The sequence below is a fragment of the Amblyraja radiata genome, chromosome 20 (genome assembly GCF_010909765.2).
Source record: "Amblyraja radiata isolate CabotCenter1 chromosome 20, sAmbRad1.1.pri, whole genome shotgun sequence".
In the NCBI taxonomy this organism is placed as follows: Eukaryota; Metazoa; Chordata; class Chondrichthyes; order Rajiformes; family Rajidae; genus Amblyraja; species Amblyraja radiata.
Genome location: NC_045975.1, coordinates 13,962,239 through 13,978,248, shown reverse-complemented (window position 1 = coordinate 13,978,248; position 16,010 = coordinate 13,962,239). Strand labels below are relative to the sequence as shown.

The 16,010-nt window shown below is 40.7% G+C and overlaps 1 protein-coding gene across 1 annotated transcript in view; it reads left to right on the top strand.

Annotated features, from left to right (window-relative positions):
* Nucleotides 1-16,010, top strand: part of hsd17b12 (hydroxysteroid 17-beta dehydrogenase 12) — a 58,873-nt gene that overhangs the window by 11,440 nt on the left and 31,423 nt on the right. The window contains exons 2-3 of the mRNA XM_033038889.1: nt 4,875-4,921; nt 5,106-5,181. Coding sequence (XP_032894780.1) covers nt 4,875-4,921; nt 5,106-5,181 — 123 coding nt within the window. The remainder of the gene's footprint in view (nt 1-4,874; nt 4,922-5,105; nt 5,182-16,010) is intronic.

Here is a 16,010-nt window from a genome sequence, read left to right as displayed (position 1 = left end):
ATTCTAATCTATTATTTTGTACTTGTGTATGCAGAGGCCTCTCGGCACTTAATTAACATATCCATACGGGCGTTGTTGTATTGGTATAAATGCAGGACCTTCAGTGGTTTCTAAATACAGCACAAAATGACGTGCCTTGTTTGAAGGGATCAATCTCAGTCGTCTATTTATAGAAGAAAGGAGATTGAAATAGCAATTCTCTTCCCATGTAATAGATCCCCAGGAGAGATGCTACTGCAGCCTTCAACAGTCAGTCCTTTGCACTTGCTTGAAGTGCAGCTGTCACGATTGCAGTGATATCAGCCGTGAATCAATGAAGTATTCTTGCACGCAGCCTTTCAGAAAAAGGTCACAATTTGCTGGGTGATGTCAAAAATATTTAAAAATATCCCTGGTATACACAAAGCTTTTAGGTTGTGTATTTATACTGAAGCGATTCAAAGCTAAACATTTGCCCAAGAGGTTGCAGAGGCAATTTTTCTAATTCATAGGTACAGAATATTATTGATAATTAAAAAAAAAAAAGGTTAAAACTACAAGTTAAAGCAGTTGAATATTGGCAATATTTTCAGTTTAACCTGAGCTAGATGAAATTTATTTTCTATACAGTGTCACTAATTTTATTGCTGAATTCTTGAAAGACTGACACTGCAATATTTTAATGTTCAAGAGTGTTTGCCATATGCACTGGAACTGGAAAATTATATTCTTATTTACAGTAGTTTTCACAGGCACATTTATTTGACATTTGTTTCATTAAACAATAATACATGTCGATTGGTGGTCTGGCCTCTCCCCCCACCTGTAATCTGGGCAAATCTATCCCCCCCCACCCCACAAAAAGTCCCCTTAACAAAGTGGTACCCAGGCCAGGTGAGGTGGCCGATATCCACCTCATCTGGACTTCCGCGGCCAAACAGTAGGTAGAATTTGCCATCTGTTATAGACAATAGGTGCAGGAGTAGGCCCTGTGAGCCAGCACAGCCATTCAATGTGATGGCTGATCATCCACAATCAGTACCCCGTTCCTGCCTTCTGTCCATATCCCTTAACTCTGCTTGCGGGGCTCTGAAACTCTGGCCCAGTCAGAGTGGGCAGAACATTCCCTTTGCTGGCCGGTATCTCAGCGCCCCACCCCCTCCCAGGCCGTGACCTCTTGTTGGTCCAGCAAAACGAATAATCCAGTAAGGCTCTGGAATCAAGGGTGTTGGAAAATTGAAGGTGGACCTGTAGAATAAATTGTCAGTAATACAAAATCCATTGTAGTTCGGTACGCAGGTGGAGTTTGGGTTGTGCTGGATGGTTCAAGAACCTGATGGTTGTTCTTGGAACTGGAGGTAATGGTTCTCACTCTTGCACCACCTTCCCGATGATTGCAGTGAGGTGAGAGTGTAGCTCGCGTGGTGTCGGTCTTTGATGTTAGCTGCTGCCTTGAGGAAGTATTTTGTTTGGTGAGGAAGTCAATACCTGTGGTGGACTGAGTAATTCCTACCAACTTCTCCAACCTCCTTAGTTCTTGGGTGATCAAGTTGCCGATGCAACAGGTTAGTATGCTCTCCATTGAACATGTGGAAGTTTGAGAGAGTATTTGGCAACATGCTGAATCTCCTGATGCTTCTCAGAAAGTAGAGGTGTTGATGAGTTGTTTCTGTGATTGCAATAGTTGACAGATCAAATAAAGTGCCTTCATGCAATGATTAACTTACACATTTTTGCTTTCTGGCTGTGGCTCACATTAATAAAGCTACATTTAGTGGTCATTCCACATTGGTTTGATAATCTGGTGGTAAGTCATTGTAATGGAGACGGGTGCTGGAGTAACTCAGCAAGTCGGGCAGCATCTCTGGAGAACGGGGATAGAGGACGCTTCGGGTCGGGACCCTTCTGAAGAAGCGTCACCTGTCCGTGTTCTCCAGAGAAGCTGCCTGACCTGCTGATTACTCCAGCACAGTGTCCTTTGTGTAAATCAGCAAACCTTGTTTCTATGGTAAGTCGTGGTAAATGTCCAATAGTTGGTAGTTGACAATTGCTACTTTCTATCCAATCCAATGTGGTTTTGGATGAAGGAGCATTTATAGTGTTTCGGCAAGACTAAATAAAGCCAAGCATTTATTGTCAATGGCTATGATGGAGTCAGTTGGATGTTTTAAAAATTGGCAGCTTTTCCATTTGTTCACCCAAGCCAAATTCTTTCTTGTCCTCCATTCTCCAAATTCTGTTGGCTCCTTTGGATTAAATCTATAAATTACACGATCTACAGATATTTTTGCAGTTTGATATTGTTTGTACTGGCATCCTCGATCAGCTACGGAGGTGTAGATGCGCCACAAATTCCTAGCACCACAATCTATACTTTCTTGTCCATCTGTTATTCTCTTTAGTTATAACCTGAGGATTTCAATATTTGCAAATACTTCAAATTTGCATATATGGATGATGTTCAACTGTTCTTGGCATCTAAATATGTGCGATTTAGACATTTATTGAAATAAGGCAATCTGCATTTTAATTTTGTCACCTGTTAATGCTGTAATGTTTAATTGTGGGCTGTTTGTATTATCTGAATTAAAAATCTAATTTATAGAGTGGGTTTGCAGAACTTGGAATGGCACAGGAGGCCACTGTCGTGTTTGAAAGTAGACAAATCTCCAGGGCCTGATCTGATATATCCGAGGACATTGTGGGAAACTAGAGATGAAATTGCGGGAGCCCTGGTTGAAATTTATGAGTCGTCCTTAAATACAGGAGAGGTGCCGAAAGACTGGGAGGGTGACAAATGTTGTACCTCTGTTCAAGAAGGGCAGCAGGGAAAATGCTGGGAACTATAGGCCGGTGAGCTTAACATCTAGTTGGTAAGTTACTGAAGAGTATTCTGAGGGATAGGATATACAGGCATTTGGATGGGCAAGGGCTGATTCGGGATAGTCAGCATGGTTTTGTACGTGGGAGGTCGAGTCACACAAATCTGATTGGTTTTCTTGAAGACGAGACCAAAAAGGTTGAGGGCAGAGCTGTAGATGTTGTGTACATGGACCTCAGTAAGGCGCTCGACAAGGTTCCGCATGGTAGGCTGCTCTGGAAGGTTAGATCGCATGGGATCCAAGGAGAGAGCTGAATGGATAGCAAATTGGCTCCATGGAGGGAAGCAGAGGGTAATGGTTAAAGGTTGCTTCTCCAACTGGATGCCCGTGACTCGTGGTGTGCCTCAGGGTTCAGTGCTGGGCTCGTTACTGTTTGTCATCTACATTAATGATTTGGATGAGAACATACAGGGCAAGATTGCTGATGATACAAAAGTTAGTGGTTTTGCAGATGGCCTATTCTTCGGAAAGTGAACCGAAATGTCACACGTGACCAGATGGCATCACAAAGTGATACATTAAAAAATTCTTGTAAGAAATTAATTGTCATTGCTATTTTCCTACCTCCATAACTATAAAGCATGTCTGCTAAAGATATGAACATTCTAGCTTTTTAAATTCAGAGTTTGTAAAATGCTTCCGTATATTTAACCTCTTACCCTAAACAAACATTGTCAGCATAACATTAAAATTTCACTTGATATACTGAAAAAAAATATGAATCATATATGCAGTACAAAACAATATACCTGTAATGCTTTCAGAATTAGAAGAGATGTATTCCATAATTTGTCATCTTTTTGATCACACGTGATTAAGAATGGGCCAGATAGTGAAGATGGGTGTGAATAATTGCAGCAGGATCTGGATTGATTGGCCAGGTGGGTGGAAGAATGGTGGATGGAATTTAATACAGAGAAGTGTGAGGTGTTGCATTTTGGGACGTCAAACACAGTAAATGGTAGGCCTCTGGGTAGTGTTGTAGAGCAGAGGGATCTAGGTGTACAGGTGCATGGTTCGTTGAAGGTCGAGTCGCAGGTAGATAAGGTGGTCAAAAGGCTTTTGGCTCTTTGGCCTTCAGCCAGAGTATTGCGTATAGCAGTTGGATGGTCATGTTGCAGTTGTATAAAACGTTGGTGAGACCGCATTTAGAATATTGTGTTCAGTTCTGGGTACCATGTTATAGGAAAGATATTGTCAAGCTTGAAAGGGTTCAGAAAAGATTACTGAGAATGTTGCCAGGACTAGAGGGTGAGAGCTATAGGAAGAGGTTGAGTAGGCAGGGTCTCTATTCCATGGAGCGCAGGAGGATGAGGGGAGATCTTATTGAGGTATAAAAATGAGAGGAATGGATTGGGTAGATGCCCAGAGTTTTTTGCCCAGTAGGGGAATCGAGGACAAAGGTTCATGGTGAAGGGGAAAAGATTTAATGAGAATCCGAGGGGGTAACTTTTTCACACAAAGGGTGGTGAGTGTATGGAACAAGCTGCCAGAGGAGGTAGTTGAGGCTGAGACTATACCATTGATTAAGAAACAATTAAACAGGAACATGGATAGGACAGATTTGGAAGGATATGGACCAAAAGCAGGCAAGTGGGACATGTAGCTGGGACATTGTTGGCCAGTGTGGGCGAGTTGGGCCGAAGGGCCTGTTTCCACACTATCATTCTATGACTCTATAAGGAGGCAGTTCATCCGGCCACCACCTGTACCTTTTCAGGCTTTTTGAATTTTATAGCAAAATGACAAGTTGAGAGCTTAATGTTGTCAAATGTTTTGTAAAAAATCAGTTTACTATATAGCTATTGCTGGTATTTTATGTAGCATGCGAGATTTTGTTTGATTCATGGTCAATTATATTTGAATGCATTGCAAGGTATGAAAGGAACCAATTTTTTTGACCATCTAAAGAGGAAAACAATTTTTCTTTTCAATGGTCAAAATAGCCATGGTTATCTTATATGTAAACTCCAAATCAATTGTGCTAAAAATTAACTTAAATTTTTTTTTCAGTTGTTACAGGTGCAACCGATGGAATTGGAAAGGCTTATGCAAAAGAGGTATGTTCAAAATAAATTGTTCTTTTCAGTTGAGTTTCATTTGTCATAATGTACAATATCTTCCCTTTAATCGGCTGTGTTCAAAGTATTTGGTTGGAAAATTAACCTGTGTCTTTTGAAGCAGTAAAAAATGTCATTCAAATATACTATTTTAACCACTTGAATTTTACTCCCAACAAACCAGCTTGCCAAGCGTGGCATGAGCATTGTCCTGATCAGCAGAACCGAAGAGAAACTGAATGAAGTGGCCAAGGAAATAAGTAAGTCAATAGCTTGATTTTCATTCCACTGAGTTTTTTTCTGTCATGGCCTTTCTTTCTTATTGTGATAGCAATTCTGTTACGTCAAATTACTTTCTTTATGTTGAAGTAACTCAGTTGACTTGATGTCGGATGTCTGAGTTGGATTCTCCTTAATTGCCACATAACATCCACAATTTCACTGGCAATAAAGGTGCTATGGGTTAAATATCCGGTGAGTATCAGCTGAGTAACTAAGTCCAAATGTTTATTTTAATGAGCACCATTAATGTATGTAATGTAGATGTGATTTATTGAGTCGTTTTGTTTGGGATGGGAAGGGGGGAATGAACGAGTGTTTTGAGGGTGTTGTGACTAAATGAAGCATTCAATGAGTCTCTTGGTTCTATATTTTTTACAAGCATTTTTAAGCCCAGCTTTGTGTTGGCATTATGTCTTTCAATGTCATCTAAAGACATGACAGAAGCAGGAGGTTATCTGAATATCTCATTTTAAAATGTCAAGAAGAAGCTTCCTTCAGCGAGCAAATGACAAATTTGCAGCTAGAAATTACAAGCGGGTGGCTTTGAGGAATTTTCACAGCTTTCAGATAGTCATTGATTTATACAGCACAGACACTGGGCCTTTGGCTCAACTAGAGAATGCTGATCAAGGTGCCTCCTTCTTAGTTCCATTTTCCTGTATTGGGGCTTTATCGCTCTAAACCTTTCTTATCCATGAGCCTATCCAAATATCTTTTAAACATTGTAAATGTAGCTGCCTCTACCCGCCCCCTATATGAGGGAAAAATCTGTCCCTATTGTCCCTTTTAAATCTTTCCCCTTTCACATTAAATCTATGCCGCCTATATTTAGACTACTCTATCCTAAGAAAGCGACTGTGACCATTATCTGTCCCCCTCTCAGCCTCCATGCCGTAGGGAAAAAGTCCCAGCATATACTGCCTCTTTTTACAACTTAAACCCTCCAGTCCTGGCAACATTCTTGTGAATCTTTTCTGTACCCTCTATAACCTGAACTGCATACAATGTTCTAGGTGCAGTCTCACCAACGTCTTGAATAGCTGTAATATGACATCTCAACTCTAGCATTTAGTGTCATGTTTGAAGGTAAGTGTGCAATATAGCTGCTTCTCCACCATCTGTTTCTCCAAAGCAAATTAGTGCGGGAGCCAAATAGAGCCCAAATATGCCAACAACAAGGATAATCTAAGTATTGCAAAAGAAGAGACATAAAGATTTTAGTAATGCTGGTATGTAAAAATGACCCTCAAAGTGTTCGAATTATGGAATAAAGTCCAATGTGCTCTTTCTACTTGCTACATCCCCAGTAACAAACATGAAGCTCAAACCTTATCCGGCTATTGTGATGTGAATTACTGGAACTTTAGTGATGCATGGAATCGGAGAGCAACAGGGAACAGATATCTCAAAGCCACGTCAGAGAGATTGGATTCTGAGCTCACTTTGTGCGGCACTCTAGATGCTCCTGGTAACTTAGCAGGTTCACTAGAAAATGTGTTATTCACCTTCGTAACACTTTAAACTAAGAGAATTTAAAAGTACATTTTAACGCTAGTGTCTTGATGTCTGGAGTTGCAAATATGAATTCCTACCTGACAGCTGAGGGAATTTAGTTCTTAAATTTTGAATGAAAATAACTGGCGTCGGGAATAGTGATCATGAAACTATCAATTGTCTTAAAGCTAACTGGTTTCTGGTGTCTTACTGGGAAGAAAGCTCTGCTATTCTGATCAGGACTGGGCTGTTTGAATAAACACCAGTGGTTGACTTTTAGCTGCCATTTAAATTGTCTTGGCAAACTATTTCAACTGAGGCAATTATGAATGATATTAATGCCCAGCAGCGATATTCACATCTTGTAAGTAAATATTTATAAAAGCAATAACGGCTTGGATCAAACGGTTGTTTTTGTAGTAGATTTGCAACGCAGATGGGATGTCTTGGATGACTGTAGTCTTGCTATATCTAAAATATTGAATTGGCTGAAGACTGGATTCTGTGATGAAGAGGATTTGCGAACTGAGTTACATCACCCACCTACATTCCACCAAAAGACATTTGCATGCATTCTGCATTTCATGCTTTCTGAGCTCTGCCATCATTAAATATTGGAATGGTAATTGTGCTGGTTTAAAATTGTAATTGCTAGTCTTTCACAATATTTGACAAGACCGCAGAGGTTTGTTATAATAGACCAGATTGTTATAATACAGTTTCGATTTGACACATGGATCTGAAATATTTTCATCAAACTGGAACTTAATATTTGCAGGCTTTGCAAATAGTGATGAGCAGGTCCATGTACAAAATCAGTCCTACAATGTAGAACTAACTGATTCTAGTTCCAGGGAGCGCCGCGTGCACGGTGGGAGTATCCCGAGGACCTGCTTGGAAGATCCAGTTCGCCTGCTGGAGACTGGGGACTTGCCTGGTAGGCCCAACTCACCTGCCGGGGCGGTGGACCCGTGTCGCACGAACCTGCCTGATAGGCCCAGCCCGCCCACTGCGGTCTGGGGACTCGCCTGCCACGGACTGAGGAGATGCACCTCGCAAAGGCCCAGCTTGTCTGCTGCGGATCGAGGACCCACAGGAACCCCCCTGGAGGGCCGATAAGCAGACCGACTGCAGGAGGGAGTGCATTGCCTCGATGGTGGAGTGGGCCGCTGGATGCCCTGCAGCAGCCTGTGGCTCAGTTGGACCGGGCGCCGCTCCAAGGGGCAGAGCACGTGGACTGGACGCAGCGTACAGCGGTGGAGCAATAGCAGAGGACACCGCAGCTACACTTGGCTAGGCCAACCCTACAACTGCCAGGGCAACTGACCTTCATAGTCCGATCAAGAACCCTGCACTTACAGCAAATGGGACTTGAAAATGGTGCCAAGCTGGCGACTCTGTCTATTGCTATACACTTGTTCTGGATCTGAGATGCTTGTCTAATATCTATAAAGTATGTATCGTGATACTTGTACTAAACTGTATACAGAAATGAATTTCACTGTACCTCGGTACATGTGTCAAATAAATTACCATACCATACCAATTCTAGCCTAACACTGGAAAACAAAATCTCTATCTCTTCGCGTGGCACTAAATTATTTGGGATAGATTATACCCTGATCTAACAGGTAAAGTATTATTGAGGCACTCACTACGATACTGTACTCTGCAATTTGCAACTTTATGAAACCAAAAGATCAACTCTGGCTGTTACTGTGAGAAGCAGTACACATGCAAAATGACAAAATTTCAAAGGACATTTGAATGGGTAATGGATAGGAAAGGTTTAGTGATATGGGACAAATGCAGACAAATGGGATTAGTTGGGCCAAAGGGCCCATTTGTGTAGGAAAGAACTGCAGATGCTGGTTTAAACTGAAGATGGACACAATGCTGGATGAAGAAGGGTCTCTACCCGGAAGGTCACCCATTCCTTCTCTTCAGAAATGCTACCTGTCCTGCTGAGTTTCTCCAGAATTTTGTCTATCTTCAGGCCTGTTTCTTTATCTCTGATCTCAACTGCCAATTCAATTTTTCTATTCCTTTCAAGTTTTGTCCTGGTATATTAATCTTTGGAATATCTTCTAGTAATACAATGCAGTAACAATTCATTTTATGTGTAAATTAGCCTAATATTATATTCGGAGGAGATGATTTTAATCTAAGCCACTAGCCAGAGGATTTACAGGTATTCCGTTTGTATTGACGTTGCATTCAAACAAATGTGTAAATATTTGCATCAAACGATTAGAATAACCTTTTCCCTGCTATAAGATTAATGCTTCATATTTATCAAGATAAAACATGTACTCTGTTTGCAAAGCATGTACTTCAAAGTGCGAGGTTCTTTCAGATCTGTATCATAATAAAGTTGATACACCTGTCAGTATGGCATGTTTGCCTATAACAGAGCTGAACTCAATCTGGTCACTTGCGTCCCACCTGAGAGCTTTATCTGCTGTTTAGGGCAGTGGAGTTGCATGTGTGAAAGAACAGAATTCTTTGCATTTTTAAAATAATGTGTAAAGCTTTGGCAGGTCAAACACCATTAGCCTTTTGCTGTAGTTCCGTAAGCTTTTTATCCCAAATGCTTGAGGGTCTTGGCAAATGTGAAAATATGAGCTGATATGTTTTGTATGTTTTTAATTGGTTTACTATCATAATCATAATTGTAATTTATTAGCCAAGTTTGGTTTGCAACATGTGAGGAATTTGATTTGCCATGCAGTCATAGCAAAAAAGCAACAAGACACACAACTACATAAACATCCACCACAGCGGCTCCTCCACATTCCTCACTGTGATGGAAGGCAATGAAGTCTTATCTTCTTTCCTCATATTCTCCGGTGGTCGGAGGTCCCGCAGCCGCCGATCGAAGCTCCTGCAACGAGGTGATCAGAGCTCCCGCGATCGGGGCGGTCGAAGCTCCTGCGGCTTGGAGCTCCCAAAGTCGGTCCCTAAATAGGGACCGCGAACTCCCCGATGTTAAGTCTGCAGGCTCCTGTGGTTGGTGTAATGGTAGATTATTATATCGTTCAAGGAATTTTTCCTCCAGCCACAATATTGAAGATAAAGGGGGAAGGAGATAGCCTTGTTTACACATAGAAGCTCGCCATGGAACATTCAAAGCCGTCCAAAGATAATTCTTCAAAACAGGCTCATGATTAATAGTTTCTTTATTGTCGTCGTAAAAACAGTGAGATATTCATCCAAACTTCTTCTTGTTTAAGTACATTTTAATCTTACTCGTAGTCAAACTCATGCATGGTAGAAAGCTCTGGCATGGTTGAAAGCTCCGGCATGGTCGAAAGCTGTGCCTTCCCCCAGGCTTCTTCGACTAAACTAAAAACTACTCGCGTCTGCGCCAGAATCCCAGCAGCAAACACGCCTGGCTACGTAATAAATCCCACCCACGTAATTACAGGCAGACAAAATTTAAAGGCAAATGGCCATAATTTATAACATACTGAGTTAAGCCAAATGGCCACTACATACCGGCCCCTAATTGTTCTGAGTATATAACGAGGCAATTATTAATAGACATGAAAGTAGCTATGAAGGCTTAACATGTATGAAAAACAAAAAATAGCATGCATTATATCTACATTCAGACTTCTTCAGCGATTCTTCCATTTTCACCTTCGCCTTCACTAGAAGCAAGCATAACTTGGTTATTGGTCTTATTAAAACATTGTTTTTAGTTTTAAGTCGTACCGTGCGCACCAAACCCTTAACGTCAGGCATGATACCCCGTATATAGTCCAAAGCACAAAAGCCCAAAGTTTTGACAGCATGAAACTTCTTCCACCATGTCCGATCAATTCATGGATGTGTTGTAACAATAATGTAGAAGTGTGAATATCCTTCGAGAGAATAATAGGATTTTTAGCAATAACGTTCACTGTGATGTTTTGTTTAATTTCCGGATCATTAGCAGAGATTTCAAATCCCAGTTCAAGTTTGGCCATTCTCTGCCTAGCTTATAGAGAAACTCTAGTCCATTGATCCATCTCTTATTGCTTAAGAAGCAGTCTGCTGTCAGTCCTCTAGAAGCTTCATCCGCAGGATTTTCTTTTGTTATAACATATTTCTATTGTGAACCAAACATTAGTAGCTCCCAATACAAAAGAGATTCTGTTTGCTACAAATGTCAAAAAATGTTTGTTCTTATTGTTGAAGTATTTAAGCACCGTAGTACTGTTGGTCCAGAAGATTCTTCCAGTTGAAGCTGTAGTTCTTTTTGCAGCAATATGTCCACTTTAACAGCTGAGACTGCGGCAGTAAGTTCCATTCTGGGAATTGTCATTTGTTTCAATGGTACCACTCTGGACTTTCCCCCCCATTAAGAATGCAACATGTACTTCTTTGTTATCATTTTCCAGTCTTAGATATGAAATAGTACCGTAGCCACTTTCACTGGCATCTGAGAAATAATACAGCTGCGTACCTCTGATCTTACCAAAGCTTGAAGGCTTTATGCACCGGTCCTCTTTGAATTCTAAGATCTTGTTGAGATCTGCTATCCATTCTGTCCATCGGTGAGAGGAAGTTTGTGTTATGCTCTCATCACATCCAAGTTTTTCCTTGCTAAGATCCTGCAAAATCAACTTGGCTGTCAGTGTAAATGGTGCAAGAAATCCCAAAGGGTCGTAGACGGAACCAATCACGGATAGGATACCCCTTCTAGTACATGGTCGCTCTTGAATAGAGATTCTGAACTTGAACACATCTGTTTCAATGCACCAGTGCAGTCCAAATGCTCTTTCCATTGGCAAATTGTCTTTGTCCAAATCCAACTCCCTGGTCTCTTTGGCTATATCATATGGTGGAATGCTTTCCAATTCAACACGACTAATGCTGATCCACTTGGAAAGCGTGAATCCTCCCTTATTGCAGAGGGGTCAGATGTTTTACCATTTGAATTGCTTCCTGCTCAGTAGACATGCATTTTAAGCAATCATCCACATAGAAATTATTCTTCACAGTGGATATCACTTCTTCTGGAAAGTGAACTTTATTGTCCTCTGCGGTCGTCTTTAATGCAAAGTTTGCACAACTTGATGATGGCACTGCTCCAAAGAGATGCACCTTCATCTGGTATTCAACAAGATCTTATTGTGCATCCCCTTCAGGCCACCATAAGAATCGCAAGTAGTCAAAGTGTTTTTTCTGATACTTTGATTTGATGAACCATCGCTCTGATACCAGCCATCAAAGCAATTGGTTTTTGTCTGAATTTAATATGAACTCCAATGAGTGAGTTGGTCAGGTCTGGACCTTGCAGTAGTTGACAGTTAAGTGATGTTCCTTTGAAGACTGCAGCACAGTCAAAGTCCACCCTCAAGGTCCCTTTCTTCGAGTGATACACCAAAGCTCTCCATCACTTCGATTCAGTTGGTTCGTTGGTACCATTTCGGCATAATCATTGTCAATCATATCCTTTAGGAAAGACGTATATTCTTCATGAAATTTCGTATTCTTTCCAAACTTGCGTTTCAAATTCTGGGTGCATTGCTCTGCCATACGACGATTATTCGGCAGACTAATACTTTCTTGTTTGAAAGGTAAGTCCAGACAATAGTGTCCGTCTATCATCTTTACTGAGTAGTTCATAATATCCAAGAACTTTAACTCTTCCCTGGACATTTCCTCAGATTCCTTACTGGTATTTTCATTGAAGTCATGATTGTATTGCCTGATCAATAGCTTTTCTAATTTACCAGTAGATATTTGATTAACAGTAGTGGCAGGGTCGCTCTTCTGGTTTCCACTTTCATTGTTCCTTCTCAAGGAGCCATAGATAACCCATCCTAGTAGGGCTTTCACAGCAAACGGTCCATCACCATGGCTCCTCACAACCTGTATAGGTTCCAATGCCTTCAAAGTATTTGTTCCGATAAGTGGGTCAATACCAGAATTTATTTTAGATATTTTGACATCCTTCAATTAAGGCCATTGTCTCAAGTCCTCATGTCTGGATATATTTTGATGACCAACAGGCATGGTCTCTTGTGTAAACACTTCAGGTATTGGTATAAAATATCTTCATCCAGACTAGATATTTCCATACTTGTAATGTAATGACTAACGCACTCCTTCTCTTCATTCATGGTACGCAATAGAATCTTAACCTAACAGCCTTCTCATCAAGCTTTCTGTGCAAAAGGTAGCCGAACTTCCATGATCCAAAAATGCATATGTTTGCAACACTATTTGTCTTGCTATCCCTTGCCTGTACTGGTAAGATAGAGAAGATACAGGCTTCTACCCCGGCCCCAATATGAGTAGTTATCTGAGGTGAGGTGACAGCATCACCAGAAGCTGGCTTCTTCTGTTCTATTTGCTCCGGCTTCTCCTCTTCTATTTGCTCCGGTGGATTCTTTCCAGTGTGAAGTGGTTCAGGATGATGTTGCTTGCACTTATCAAAAGTTATAGGACTCTCACAGTCTGTAACCATGTCCTTTTTTTTCAAACATCCAAATCAGATTCCCTTCTCCTTTAAGAAATTGACCGTTACTTTATATTCTTTCTTCTTGAATCTTCGACACCACCTTATGGTGTGACCAACTTCATCATATAACAAACAAAATCCTTTTTGCTTGATAGTAGATGCATTTCCTTTCATTCCACATGTCATTTCCACAGGTATTATAGTCGGTATGTTACAATACTTACATTCAGTGGTGCTGCAATTCTGCCACTGGCCGTGTGCGCGATTTTGGCACATTTGAGGGGGGGGGGGGGCGGGGTTAAAACGCGTTTTTTTTCCTACCTTGTCCTGGAATATATTTGGTTGGAGTGCAAGCTTTTGCTTAAGAATCGTTCCGACGGGCGTTCTGTGTATTTTTTTTTTTTTAATCGCCCGACAAGTTCAGCGCTGGAGTAATTTTAAAATCAGCTTCTAAAGCCGTCAATGCCGACAACGGGGACGGATTTCAGAAACGGGACAGGTAAAAGAAAGCCGTTTATTTTATGTATAAAAGTGCTCCTTACGATGCCTCTAATTCACATTTTAAGTTGCGAAACGGTGATTTTCACCCCATGCAACCGGCAGTATTTTCCCTGCCGATATGGGGTATAAATTCACTGCAAACCGCAACGTTCCAAATGATCGCTTTCCAGAAAAACCCACTCGCAAGATGATTTAAATGGCCATTAATTTACAGGTATTAAACATTAAATTCCTTCCATTTGGCCTATAAATCCATGACAATGAGATTTAAAAATTATGTTATATTGTGAATTCTTGTGTGAATGTTATTTGGACACTTAGGCTATTTAAAAATGTTAATCTGTTCTTAAGAAATTGATAGATGTTTAGATCTAGTAATTGAATTTTGTAATTAGCTACAATTAGGTAACTAACTAATTATATGCTTTAATTTCAAGTCATCTAAGTAAGATTGTTTCATATTTGTTTCAGAATGCTTCAATGTATTATAACTGAAAATATATTTCAGTTCTCTTAATTTTTAAGAAAGTTATGGTCTTTTGACTGTCCTCGATCACAGCTTTTGTGTTAAGTCAATGGAAAAGCAATAGGGAACAAGATGCTAATTTCCGAGTATGAACATGGCCATAACATTTTTAATACTGAAGATATGAAAGTGAATTAGGTGTCAAATTAAACTTCTTTTTATGCTTTATCTGATGGGATAAATTACAGACTTAATATTTTAAATCTCAAAATTTTGTAACATTGCTAATTATAGCGGTAGTAAAACTGCCTCCCTTAGGTCCTGGTCGTCCTTTAGTTTTAGTAAAGGTAGAACCTTTGACAGTTGCAATTGGTTTATGATCTTGAATACTCCCATGGTGTGGATTTAACATGAACCGTACTTCCCTTTCCAAGAAAACCACCAGGTCTGGTAACATGGCAACTCGGTTCTTCTTTTCCATTATACGGCCTGTTTTATATCTCCACTTTTCTTTATGCCGAACGGGCAGTTTTAGAATGATGGTTCAAGTATTACTAACAAAATTCATGTGGTTAATTTTTCATCGAGCTACAACAACCCCTAAGAAATATCGCGAACTCACTTATTGCCTCCACATCTTCTGACTTGATATCTTTCCAAGCATAGGCCTTCTCCATGTATGTGTTAGCAATCCTCTGTTCGTTACCATAACGTTCTTTAAGTAACCTCCTTGCCTCTCGATAGCTTTGGCTTTCAGGCCTATTTAGACAACTTTCTACGAGGCCGGATATCCTCTGGCTGCAGATTTGATAAAGCTGTTTCCTTTTGAGCAATTTCTTTTCTCAAATAAGAGCTCATCCCATTAGCTGCTTTAAAGCCACATCTTGAACCCTCACTTTCCATTATCTGCTTCGATTTGACAACTGCCAACTTTGTGGCTAGTTCCAGCTGTTCTTTTCGTCGCCTCATCTCCTCTTTTTGTCTCGTCTTTCCTTTCAGCTGTTCTTCGTGTCGCTCAATCTCATGTTTCTTCTCCAAGGCATCTGTTTCTATTGAGAGAGTGACTAGATCACCTTCAACTTCCATTCGAGCAGATGCCCTAGATGCTGAACTGGCTATAGAACCAGATTTATGTCTTGATATTCGTGTGGATACATTTGAGATATTATCTTGTGGTGTAATCTCCTCTTCCATTTCAGAACCTTGTTGCATCGCACTTTCAACTGTACCATAAGTTGTCTGATTTCGACACCTTGCTGAGTAGCATCTCCTTCTATAACACATGCAGTTCTTTGTTCAATTTCAGCCAACCATCTCTTGTCATCTTCCATAGAATCATCAAATAACGTCACCTTTTCTTCGAACCACTGGATATACCTTTCACTTTCTTCCTGAGGCAGCTGTGAACCCAGCAGTGCTTTATGCTTATCTCTTTGCCCAGTGTAGCTTTGTTCACGTTCTCATCTGATTCCATTTGTTTCTTCTGGATTTCAGATAACTTCCATCTTCTATAATTTGTTTCTCTCCTTCTGGGATGCTTTCAGGTAAGCTGCTTGTCCTTGGCTGAGCTCATCTCATCTCATCTCTTGTCTTCTCTCTGCCACCTTGTGGCTCCTCTGACTCACCTGTTCTCTCTTGCTCCATGGATTTAAACGGGTCTTGGCAGATAGCCAAATCTGCTAATTGAACAAACGGAACCTCTTCTTGCGTATGGCGTGCACAGCCTAAAGTTGTAGGATAACTTGTTCTATTTGATTGTGCACGCCGGGTTGATTGCATTCGTCAAAACGGGGCGGACCACGTGAAGGTTGCAATCTTCCACCCCACGGGACCTCTTCAGTTTGCTTCAGTCACTATTGATAAACATTGACGCTGAAAGTTCCAAAACATCA